Below are 13,251 nucleotides of genomic sequence, written 5' to 3' on the forward strand. Positions count from 1 at the left end.
ATGTTACAATTGACAATATGGCACGTACAACGCCTCATACAGTATATAACGCCTCTTACACCAGTTTCAAACAGCTGAAAATACAATGTTTTTGCTTATGGAGAAAATATTTCACAGCGGTTTAGATTAGGTGTTTTAATATGCCTAAATAGATGTTGGCAAAATACCTCCTTGCACGTTCTCACTGCAAAAAAGTTGCAGATTAGGAGCACCGCGTGGAGGGGTGGGTGTGTGTGTCTGTGTCTTCAACTTGCAGTGGGCAGCCAAGTTTGCTGTCACTCAGTCAGAATGCATTAGCGTTTCATCTTTTTTCCTTACCCTTGCCCCACTTGTTAGATATTATGCACATTTAGCTTGATAGCAAGCTTCCTCGCCATGCGATTTATCATAGTAGAAGGGAGCAGCAATCTAAGACCAAAAACATTTGAGGAAAAGTGATCGGATTAAGTTATGAAGCGAGTGGACAGAGAAATACAGCTTCACTCTATCCAATCAGAGCAGCAGGATCAACGTACAGCCCCAAACTAACCAGTTGAGTTATTTAGTCCATGCACATGACTGACTGAAAGACAGTACAGTATGGTTTAGAAACTCTGTGACTGACTGACATGAGAAAGATTCTTGCTGGCACCTGAACATCTCGGATCATAATCCTATCCAGAAAATTGCTGATATCCGTTACGATACTCGTTTTGTCCGACTACTCGGCACATCCGTAGTTTAGGTGGTACAATGAAAATGAAATGGGCGAACTATTAGAATTTTAGCAACCAGGAAAATGGAGGAGCGATTTCTGCATATTGCACCTTTAATGCAATTCAAACTGCTAGCCTATTCTTGTGATCAATAAGTTTTGATTTATTTCATATCATTATAAGTTTTGTCAATTTTTTCATTGTCTTTTGTTCGCATGTGAGCACGTGTCTGGTTTCTCTGTCCTGTCAATGTTGAGTGATCAGACATCCTCAGCACGCATTTAGAAGTAGGCTAATTTGCCTGCACGCAAATGTATGCCAGGCCTATAAAAGTTTGATAGTCGAGTATTTCCTATTGTCTTAACACACCACCACGAATGAGCAAATCCTTTAGCCTACCTCTTAATTATAATAATACAAAAAACTAAATATATTTTAAGTGAAATATTAGCTTTTGTCTGAAGAAATTTCGAAAGACCTATGCACTATCAAGGCTTTTCAGCATAAGCAGCTTGACTACTGCTAGAGTACTGTAGCTTTATTGATCTACTGTACTTCAACAACAGATGTACTCACATTGGATGGGTTGATTAGGATTCAAACCTTCTCTCAAACAGCCTAATACATACTCTTAGAGTAGGTTTACCCCATTAATGTACTTGGTATTGTAAACCTGTTTTGGAAAAGCCTTGTTTGTCACGCCCTGACTCAGAGGACGCTTGTATGTTGAGTCAGGGTGTGTATTTTCCTTGCTGTGTTTGTCCATGTTGTACATTCTAGTATGTATAGATCTATGTTGGCCTGTGTGGTTCCCAATCAGAGGCAGCTGTCGCTCGTTGTCTCTGATTGGGGACAATACTTAGGCAGCCTATTGGCACTAGTGGGTTGTGGGATCTTGTTCCAGTTAAGGTATGTTGTGTTGCCTTGGACTTCACGTCACGTCACGTCACGTCACGTCACGTCACGTCACGTCACGTCACGTCACGTCACGTCACGTCACGTCACGTCACGTCACGTCACGTCACGTCACGTCACGTTTTGTTTGTCTTTGTGTTTAATATTTAATAAACATGTACGCATATCACGCTGCTTCTTGGTCCGTCCCGTCTATAAACGAATGTGACATTGTTAGTGCATAGGTCAAATTAGGTTTAGAATTGACTGTCTTTTTCAGCTTCAGACAAAAACTAATATTTCACTTAAAACATAGTTTTTTAAAATTAATTTCCAGGGTTTTCTGTCCTGCCACCAAGTCCTGCCACCAAACATTTTTACAGCGCATTATAACTATTTGAAATGGCATAAAACAACATGGCTGTCAATGGCATTTCTTCGGTTGCATGTAATTTTCTATTTAGACCTTTTTTGGAAGTACATACCGGCCGTGATGGCAGTAATGACAATAATTGCTCAGCCAAACGCCATTCTTTGGTAAGTACCGAACATACTTTGAAATTATTAAGCTTGAAAAGCTGGTGAATGGCAAGTTGAATGGATGCTTCCTAGATTTAAAGGAGAATCACCATATTCAACGTCTCTGGTTCAGGTAGGCCTAAGTAATGTTCATGCACACTTCTTTTCACATTTACGTTAGCTGCATAGCTAAGCGTAACGTTTTCTACAGATAATTCATGCTAACACTGCCACTTAAATGTCTTGACATCGATTAACTAGCAGACCATTCATTCAAATAAAACGTACCTCCAAAGTACAGCCCTGTGTCTTCTGGAATGAAACCAATGCGCCATTTTCTAGTGCTGAACTCAAGAGCGCCCACTAGCTTATGGCGAGGTATTACACTACTACCCCTACTTCCCGCGGCTATGGTTTCTAAACAACGGCAAATTGTTGTGGACCTGTCAGCAGAACGTTTGAATTCAACAATGTTTAATATAGACTTTTCCCCCCAACCTAAATGTGATGGACTGTCCATGAATTCTGAAACATTGTAGGGCAGGCTACTCCAAAAGATGCAATTACAGTACTGTGTTTTTGTTCTACTTGACTTTTTGTATTTATTTTTTTAGTACTACTGATATTCACTACTGCATTGTTGGGAAAGAGCAAGCAAAACAGGCATTTCACTGTACTTGTGCACATGACAATAAAAACTTGAAACATAGGCCTACTTCAATGTAAAAGATCAGCTGTTAAATTCAACTTTATACCGGTATTATAAACTTGAACTAGCCTATCTATTTACTAGACTACTAGGTCCAATTAAATGAGAGATGTGCATGGTCATTTATTGTAGGCTGTGGCTCATTCGGGAATATGAACCCATCACGGCCAGAAAAGGTGGTTATGAAGGCGCCTGGCCTGCCACAAGAAGTTGCTAGAGCGCAATGAGCCAAGTAAAGCCCCCCCGGCCAAACCCTTCCCTAACCCAGACGACGCTGGGCCAATTGTGCGCCGCCCTATGGGACTCCCAATCACAGCCAGTTGTGACACAGCCTGGGATCGAACCCAGGTCTGTAGTAACGCCTCTAGTACTGCGATGCAGTGCCTTAGACTGCTGCGCCACTCGGGAGGCCCTATGAGTTCTATGTCTCCAGGAACTGGGTTGGAGAGCCCTGCACTAGACACTGTCTAGTAGTATAATACCTCACCATACATACCCTTGTCAGTGGGGCACTCTTGAGCACTGGCGATCGACTTGACGATCATCAACCAGAAAATGAGCCTCGTCTTACTGCAGAAATGTATGAGCCTTTTGGGTAAACAACTGGGGTAAATCTCAGATAAAAACGTGCCCTGGTCAAAAGTAGTCCACTGTGTAGGGAATAGGGTGCCATTTGGGACACAAGAAGGGCTTTAGTGAGTAGTCATCAGGGATCATTAGAACAGTTCCTGGAGTTACAGTAGTACATCAGAGGCCTGTTCAGGTTGGTGCCATGTTATAGAACATTCAGATAGAAATCTGTTCAGATAAAAATGTTTCTAATACAGCTGACACAATCTCTTCTACATAATTTATATGTTCTAAACATTTCAACTTTCTGAATATTGGCCAGGGTTCTTTTCTGGAACATCCTTAATTTCTAAGGTAGGTCTATTTAACACCAGGAAGAGATATCTTCGTTCAAAGAGGTTATAAACTTGCTTCCTGGACTGAGCAGAAGTATTAGTACACTGTTGTCATTTATAAATAATAACTACCCACCAGATGGCGGTATTATTCCATTTTTCGTCGTTAATACTGCCATCATGCGGCCAGTTGGGCTATGAAATATGGAGACAAATTGAATATGGAACAATATATGTGTCTGTATTGTTGATAACAGATGTCCCCATTTTGAGATTGTTTCTATACCATATGAAGTCAATTTTTTGCATTGCCTTCATTTTAACTTCCAGTGAACTAAAATAACTCCCACAGTGACTAAAGCAAAGGGTAGATTTGCCTTGTTGTGGATTCAGGCAATATCATAAGGTGAATGTCAATGGTTTGTAAACAGTACATGATGGAAAATAAAAGCAAATAATATGATTCAGAACAAAACTTTTTAATCTAGGTCCTCTCTGTCACTATTCCTGATTTTCCTGTAGCCTTCTTCCCCCACATATCACGCCATCTCTCCCCCCTCTGGCTTTCAGTGAAGCTATATATATACACACACACACGGTCAGCCATGCTTTCATACAGCGACCCTCACACACATACACACACTCACATAGCTGACGCATTGGGGGTCTACTTCAGGGGTAGTGTTATCACACACACCCCCACGTGCGCTCTCTCACCCACACACACACAAGTTGAGACAGTTCATGATGGTCATCCGCAGTAATAACAGAACCTTGAGGAGAAACACGAGCAACACATACTCTTCATTGTTCACATGCTCACATACAACAAAGGCATGGACAGAATTTAAAATGTACACACATGGTTACATGCATGCAGTGCACACATACACACACACACACAGTGCACATAACTATGGCACAGCAAACAAACGGAAATAAAGTTATACTTTGTATGAATTCAAGCTATTACAATTTAGTTGCCAATGTTTAGTTCTAGAGAGCAACATAGGAAAGGCAGATGGTTAAATGTGGCAAAGGAAATGGTAATAAGTTACCAAGCATACAGATAGTGTAATGTACGTACACAAACAACAAATTGACAAGGCAGGGTGTTACATGTAAGGCAAAAGTGGAGAGAACACATTCTCCAGAGTGCTGTGGTAGCATCTCAGCATCGAGTAGTGTGTGATATTGAGACCATGGGTGCAATGCATCCAAACACATCCAAAATTGGGGGCAGGGCACACACACACACTAAACCAGGTGTTATTGGTCACCCCTGTGTCTGACCCTCACTTTTGTTAAGTACAATAGGTTAACTGCACAGTACACTCCCCCTGTCCACAACTCTATACTTCTATCCTATTGTCCCACTCCCATCTCTCCTTTTCCTCACACAGAAAGGCAATCAAGGTGAATAAAAATAAGACTTCCATTACATGATAACCTAAAACAAAACCACAAGTGGTCATAACCGAGAAAAACTATCAACACAACAATGTCAAATAAATCTTAAATGGCAACAAATACAAAATCTAATTTGAAAATCCATTTAAAAGAATATCAAATAAAAGAAGCAGCAATGGAAATAGCATAGGCGCAAAAATCAAGGTAATGGCGAAAAAAAAAAAAAAATAGTCAGCTGGAATGGCCTCCAAACATGCTCCCTGGTCCCCTTCCCCCCACTCCAGAACAATCCGCTGGCATCCCCACCCTGACAGGGGGCACCTCTCTCACTCTGTATGTCGGGACACTTTTGGCACAGATGGACTTGGGCACATGCAGCTGCAGTTTCTATAATGTAAACTCAAACCATGCCCTCATGTACAAGAGGGTTGCGTTTATTAGGGCACACCATTTCTCATTGGACGAGTTCAGATGGAACCTCTTCGTTTCAGACCACTTTCTTCCATTTCGTGCCTATTGAACATGACCCAGGGATTAAGGCCCCGTTTTCGATCACTTTCAAAGGACTGCCCGATTTTGACAGCTAATGCATTCCGTGTCTGTTATGGGGCTAACTTCAAGCCTACGAAGCCTATTCTGTAGAGGACTTTGATCAAATCGATATGCATGCGTGCCGGTGGATACCCAATGTGCATCTGGTCTACTGTGTAAAATGTCCAGTATTCTATTAATATTTAGATCAAGTTTAATGACAAAGGGGCCTTATTTCTCACTCTATACAAGGCAAAGCTTACTGAATGCAAACATCAAGTCAAGAAAAATCTCATGTGAAAAATTATTATTTGAAATAATTTCATCAACCCCCCAAAAAACATGAAATAAAATCAACAAAAAAAGTATATACTTTGATGGAATTCATGGATGCACAGGTGCCATGCAGGTAGCCATTGCGACTGAGCTCCACCCCATTCTGGTGCACGGCTGCCTTGATTGGTGAGTGAGGAAAGAGGCAGGGTGAAGTGGTGATGAGCTCCTGCTACTCCAGTTTCACACCAGTCTTCTCTGTGTTGAGTAGATGGAGACTGTCGTCTATCAAGAAACTGTGGAGGAAAAAAGAGACTAAGTTGGTTAGGGAATAGAGGTGCAAAACGAAAGCAAGCCTAGATGTTGGATGATGGTTGTGTAAAGGTTGAGGGGAAGCTGTTGAAAGGTTTCAAGTGCTGTCCTTTTCTTATGGATTATCTATGAGGACTACTTTTGGAGTAGAAGAACTTGAGTGAGCACTCTGTTTATAGCTTTCAAAAACGTGAAAAAGTGCTCTGTAGAGTAAGTGGGAGCAAGTATTTACAATCAGCCTGTCCTCCCCATTTCTCTATCCACCAGCCTCCACTGGTGTAGGTCGATAGACAAGAGGTCTACGTGCCTGTAAAAGAGGAAGTGCACCGGCACAGTGCTGAGGTGCCAGACTGCATGGGCATCCAGGACCCAAAACAGTGGCGGGAAGTCAAGCAGCTCCAGCAGGGCCAGGCCATGGAGCAGCACCACCACCAAGCCACACTTCCACCAGTAGGGCAGTGTACGCCGGTTCTGCCAGCACCAGCACAGCCACCACAGCAGGTTCACTATGCCTGTGGAAGGGGAGGAATAGGGAACAGGAGGTGGTGGAGAGAGGCGGGAATGAGGAGAGAGAGGGTGGAGGGGGTAGGGGATAGTGTGGTAGGGAAAACGAGAGAGATTGAGACTGACTGCAAGCAGGGAAATGCTAAAGTGAATGTTACCATGGGAACAATTCACTAACATTAAATATTTGTGTTCTTTGCTTGTTATGGACTAAGGTACGGTTAACTGTACCTATGGTGGCGTTGGCAGCCATGTTGTAACCGTAGTCGAAGCTAACGAAGGTCAGGTAAGACACGTGGGAGGTGAAGGCCAGGATGAGCAGGACCCCTACCATGCTGGACACCCCCGGCTTCTTCAGCCCCAACGTCCTGGGGAGATATAAGGGTCAATGTCATATCATACATTGTCCTAAAATGTAACCATACAGAGGTTAATAATCACCCTTCATATGTTCCTTGTATTTAAGAGGCATCTATTAACAAACCCAGGAATAAAGTACTTTATGGAAGGAAATATTTGTTGCCAACCGCAAGAGTTATGTATGTGATATAAACATAGATGAACATAAATATTATCACTCATGGCTTATTGAGGTCTGTGTTCTATACTGATGCAGTTTGTCTTTGTCAATTATCCTTCAGTGTCTTTACTGTATGCCACAGGGGTTAAATCAACAATATTATTGAGGAAGAGTATGAGAAAAAAGCCTGTTTTTAAGCTTACCTCACACAGCATAGGTAGATAGAGTAGAGGATGACAGCAGATGCGCAGAAGTAGTCCATTTTCTTGAAGAAAGGTAAATAAACAGATTGGCAAATATTTTGTTTATAAAACGGTTAGTTCTGACCAACAAAAAATAACTGTGAAGAAGAGATCACCCTCAACCTCGAGGGATTGCTGATGAGGTGTTAGTTATTGACAATAATCCATGGCAAATGCCTGTTAACAGTTCCATCTGAATTATTATTCTGCATCCTAATTCATGAATTGAAAAATGTTCATAGAAAATAAATAGGTAGTTTTCAATTCATGAATTGAACACCACAAAGAGTGGTGACTGGTGAGTGGCAGAGAGCAGTCTAACTGAATCGGACTGATGTAATCTGAGGATCATACAGTTATCTAAATTTTACTCAAATGAGAAAACAAATTGCATTTCTATGGAGAAATTCTATGTCCAATTCAACAGGAATTGAAGTGGAATTGACTTCTACGCTGGTTTCTCAACGTATGCTATGCATCACAGACTGCTATACCCTAATTGTAACACATGCTGTATTAACCACTTGCTGTATGAAATGATAGGATGACATAGGCTTTGACCATTACCTCAGTGAGATAGGTGTCCCGAGTGTGGAACACTGTGGACCAGAACCAAGCATTGAGAGAAACCTGAATAAAGAGAAAGAGATCTTATTAAAAACTAGTTTACATAAGTATATTTTAATATGAATAAGCAAAAAGTTTAAGTTACGTTTCTGAAAACTTAAATTCATTAAACTTCTGGACACTCAAATGCACACATTACAATGTACAGGAAAATGCTACAATGGTGTAAGACTTGATGGACCTCTGTCTTACTCACACACACACGACACACTCACTAAACAAACACATTCAAACACACCAGAGAGAAGGCGGTGATGGTGTAGTACATGGGGCTCTGGCGTGGGACAGAGCTGCGGTAGCGCAGCAGCATCAGAAGGCAGGCCAGGCCGTTGAGCAGAGAGGCCAGAGCAGACGCCGGCTCCTCGAAGCACAGGAACCGAGCAAATGGCCACTGTAGAAGACAGCAGGACAAAGAAGGAAAGAGTGAGACTAAATAAAGTGAATCCTAGTATTTCATTATCCCCATAAATAGCCTAGTGGTTAATTTCCAAACCTCTCCTTGAGTACCCCCAAACTGTTCCACAACCGTAGAGGTTGATTGATTTTATTTTACACACACACACACACACACACACACACACATTTTTAAAACGTGACAGGAATATCACAAAAGAGTCAGAGACTTACAGTGCCTTCAATGTATTCACACCCTTTGACTTTTTCCACATTGTTGTGTTACAATGTGGGATTAAAATGTATTTGTCATTTGTAGTCAACGATCTACACACAACTCTGATGTAAAATTGGATGAAAAATTCTAACATTTATTTTAATTAATGGAAAATAAAACAAAATATATTTTGATTAAATAAGTATTCAACCCCTTGAGTCAATACACGTTAAAATCACCTTTGGCTGTGATTACAGCTGTGAGTCTTTCTGGGTATGTCTCTAAGAGCTTTGCAAACCTGGATTTTACAATATTTGCACATTATCCAGCATGCTTGAAAATATGAAGAGTGGTACTCAGTGAATACTTTGTATTCAGGAAAAAAAATTGCACACTTTTTTGTAGTACTACTTTAGTGCCTTATTGCAAACCGGATGCATGTTTTGTATCCTGGCTTCCTTCTTTTCACTCTCATTTAGGTTAGTATTGTGGAGTAACTACAATGTTGTTGATCCATCCTCAGTTCTTTGGTTTAAAATCACCATTGGCCTCATGGTGAAATCCCTGAGCAGTTTCCTTAGGAAGGAAGTCTATCTTTGTAGTGACTGGGTGTATTGATTCCACAGGAGGTTGGTGGCACCTTCATTGGGGAGAACGGGTTTGTGGTAATAATGACTGGAGCGGAATTGGTGGAATGGTATCAAATACATCAAACACATGGTTTCCAGGTGTTTGATGCCATTCCATTTGCTAGATTCCGGTCATTATTATGAGCCGTTCTCCCTCAGCAGCCTCCTGTGATTGATCCACTATCCAAAGTGTAATTAATAACTTCACCATGCTCAAAGGGATATTCAATGTCTGCTTTTTAAAAATTGTTTACCCATCTACCAATAGGTGCCCTTCTTTGCGAGGCATTGGAAAACCTCCCAGGTCTTTGTCGTTGAATCTGTGCTTGAAATTCAATGCTCAACTGAGGGACGTTACAGATAATTGTATGTGTGGGGTACAGAGATGGGGTAGTCATTCAAAAATCATGTTAAACACCATTATTGCACACATAGTTTGTCCATGCAACTTATTGACTTGTTAAGCAAATTTTTACTCCTGAAGTTATTTAGGCTTGCCATAACAAATAGGTTGAATACTTAGACTCAAGACACATCAGCTTTTCATTTTTTACTAATTTGTAATCATTTCTAAAAACATAATTCCACTTTGACATTATGGGGTATTGTGTGTAGATCAGTGACACAAAATCTAAATGTTATCCATTTTAAATGAAGGCTGTAATAACAAAATGTTGAAAAAGACAGGGTGTGAATACTTTCTGAAGGCACTGCATTTCAATTGTGGTCCCTAAATTCCATGGTGCAAAAACACTACAACATTACATAAATACTGATACAGTACATAGATACAGACACATTCCATAGATACAGACATGAAACAATTGTTATATTGCTCGATCATTAGCCAGCTTTTTACATTATTTTTCAATGTTATGGTCGGCATGGATTTGAGTTGCTGTGGTAGTTTGTTCCACTCAACAGTGCTGGTATATAAAATGGTGTTCTTACCAGTTAGGTTCTTAAATATAAAACAGGCAACAGAGTCTCTGGCTCTGGTGTTGTATTGGTAGAAATCTCTAATATAAGTAAAATAATTAGATAAGTATTTGGGGGCTGAGTCAGTAATAATTCTATGGACCAGTTGAATTAATATTACCCTTTTCTCTACATATAGCCAGCCTAGCTGCATAAAACCCTTAAGTTTAAGTATAATTCTCACCAGCTTGTTTTGATTGGTCTGTAGCTTATTCTTTAGATGTTTGGGTCTGCTGGTGAACCATGATGTGCACGCATAATCAAAGTGACACTGAACTAGCACACCTGCCAGAGTCCTTAGTGTGACACTATCAAGATATTTTGAGGTCCCGAGCTAGGAATTTAAATGTTTGGTTTATCTTTGTTAAAACCTTCAGGACCAGTCTCACCAGTCAGGTACCTATTCAATTCACACCCAAGGTAGCTGACTGAGGTTTTCGGTGTAACCACAGAGTTGCCCACTGACACTAAAACCAAGGGATTCTGTTTTTCCAAGATGCAGAGAAAGTTTGTTATCTGAAAGCCATTTATTGATATTGGATAACTCTGCACTAAGGATCTCATGGTAAGGTTGACCATAGAATGCAAGGCACATACCTTTCCATGGAACTGTGGGATGCTGTAGCCTTCAGCCTGGTACAGTCCCACCGTTTGCCACATGCACTGGTACCGGCAGTCATCACGACACGTCCAGCCTGGACAAGGGACAGAAAGCTGGAGTTAGACAGTTAGTGGTCGTTCCTGACAATCTACAGCAGTAAGCCAACTTATCTGATGGAACAACACCATAGTGGTCATTGACTGTCTGTAGCTAATTGATTTGACAGAAGCCATGGGGCTAAGGCTTGTTGCATCACAAATAATTCATTAGCAGCACCAATTCAAATGCTCAACTGGCTTCAAAACATCATGCAGTGATCACCCAAAAAAAACACTGTCTGAGTATACGAACAGCTAAACAATGCAGAACAGCCAAACATGCATTTAATGACAGCAATATGTTTTTTAAGCATTTCTAATTTCCACTCTGATTACTAAATTGGTTAACTAGCTACCATATCAGTGGACGCTGCTCTAGTAGTAGCTGGCTGGCGACTGGTTCCCCAGCGCGAGCTAGCAGGCTTTTAAACTTCACAGAACGTGGCGGCGGCAGAAAACTCTCACCTGTCAGCGCCATGTAAGGCGGCTGTGTAGACTGAAAACCTCTGAGCCGAGCTCCGGTGCAGTTGGTCCGAACACATTGCGTGACACAGCCTTGGTAAACTGGCTCCTTGTCGCCTTGGGAGGCCTTCACAGCAGTCGCCGAGAGCAGGAGAAGAGCGACGATTGCCAGGGCAGAGTATCTGACAGCTGTGCAGGGGGGCAGTGGCGAGGCCATGGTCGTAGAGTCGGCACGGGGTAGCGACAGTAGCCGCATTTCATGTCACCCAGAGCCGACGACAAAGGCCCAGCTTTTCATACCCAGATCACTAGAACATCTTTCCACCAAAAGTAGTTGGGTAGGTCCCGAAGAGTCTTTGCGATTCACTGTCCTATGGGTCCACTGTGCACTGTTGTACTTTTCCCCCGCTCCTGCCGTGCAGTTTTCCAAATTCCGGAACAGGAAGTGTGAATAAACATGCGCACTGCGCATGCCGGTGCTTGATAAAGAAAAACAGACCAGAGTCAAATATTTTTTTATAACTAAACCAAGATAGACCACAGCCTATCGTTTTCGATGGGAACAAATGATTCATAGTGGGCAGAACAAGCAAGAAGGTGGGCAGAGCCAAGCACGAGCTATGAGATCCTATTGGAGTAACATCTGCATATTTCCGTTAGGGATCGCCTAATCTGTGAAGTGCGCGTGTGCAATAACTAAATTCGCCTTTGCGCACCTTCTAAACAACGCGATTTTTAAAAACGTTTGCAAAGGGCAAAATCTAGAAAACGTTTTCCACTCTGTTCATAACAGACTCTAGTTTTGGGAACAGAAAACTGTATTGAGATCAAATGTTTCATCGATGAGAACATTTGCAGAATGTCGGCCAAAATCCATCTCGATCCATCTTCTGCCACTGCTCGCCAGTGGGCTTCCTCTCACTACCATATTTGGTAGTAAGTTGAAACACCAAGCGGATGCTTCACATTTATACATCCTGTGAAATATTGGCGTCTTTTTCTATCTGTGCTGAGTACCACAGTATGAGTCATAATACCCATAAAACCTAGCGGTCAAACAGGGAAATGGTTCCAATCGTTTTTCACTGTGGTAAAATTGGTTTGAGTTTCGATATTCGCCAGACATTCGGACCTTCAAACTTCAATAACTCATGAACTATTTGATCTTTATGAAGGAAAAAAGGTGTACAGCATTGCACAGGTCTTGTTTTCCCGATTCTAACCCGAGTTTCATAATCAAATCAAATCTTATTGGCCACATGCGCCGAATACAACAGGTGCAGACATTACAGTGAAATGCTTACTTACAGCCCTTAACCAACAGTGCATTTATTTTTAATAAAAAAGTACAATAAAACAACAACAAAAAAGTGTTGAGAAAAAAAATAGCAGAAGTTAAATAAAATAACAGTAGGGAGGCTATATATACAGGGGGGTACCGGTGCAGAGTAAATGTGCGGGGGCACCGGCTAGTTGAGGTAGTTGAAGTATTTTTTAATATGTACATGTGGGTAGAGTTAAAGTGACTATGCATAAATAATTAACAGAGTAGCAGCAGCGTAAAAAGATGGGGTGGGGGGGCAGTGCAAATAGTCCGGGTAGCCATGATTAGCTGTTCAGGAGTCTTATGGCTTGGGGGTAGAAGCTGTTGAGAAGTCTTTTGGACCTAGACTTGGCACTCCGGTACCGCTTGCCGTGCGGTAGCAGAGAGAACAGTCTATGACTAGGGTGG

At 41.6% G+C, this 13,251-nt stretch overlaps 1 protein-coding gene across 1 annotated transcript; it reads right to left on the reverse strand.

The window, feature by feature from the left end:
* Positions 1 to 4,507: 4,507 nt before the first annotated feature.
* On the reverse strand, positions 4,508 to 11,978 carry pgap3 (post-GPI attachment to proteins phospholipase 3). Its single transcript, XM_084163394.1, has 8 exons — positions 11,523 to 11,978; positions 10,956 to 11,053; positions 8,380 to 8,532; positions 8,082 to 8,144; positions 7,476 to 7,537; positions 6,984 to 7,120; positions 6,556 to 6,760; positions 4,508 to 6,232 (listed from the first exon to the last, which is right to left on the reverse strand). Exons 1-8 carry the CDS (start codon positions 11,773 to 11,775, stop codon positions 6,169 to 6,171), a joined length of 1,035 nt encoding a protein of 344 aa, XP_084019520.1. The 5' UTR covers positions 11,776 to 11,978; the 3' UTR covers positions 4,508 to 6,168.
* Between the last annotated feature and the right edge of the window lie 1,273 nt (positions 11,979 to 13,251).

Source organism: Coregonus lavaretus, assembly GCF_964263955.1.
Source record: "Coregonus lavaretus genome assembly, chromosome: 1".
NCBI classification, from domain to species: Eukaryota; Metazoa; Chordata; class Actinopteri; order Salmoniformes; family Salmonidae; genus Coregonus; species Coregonus lavaretus.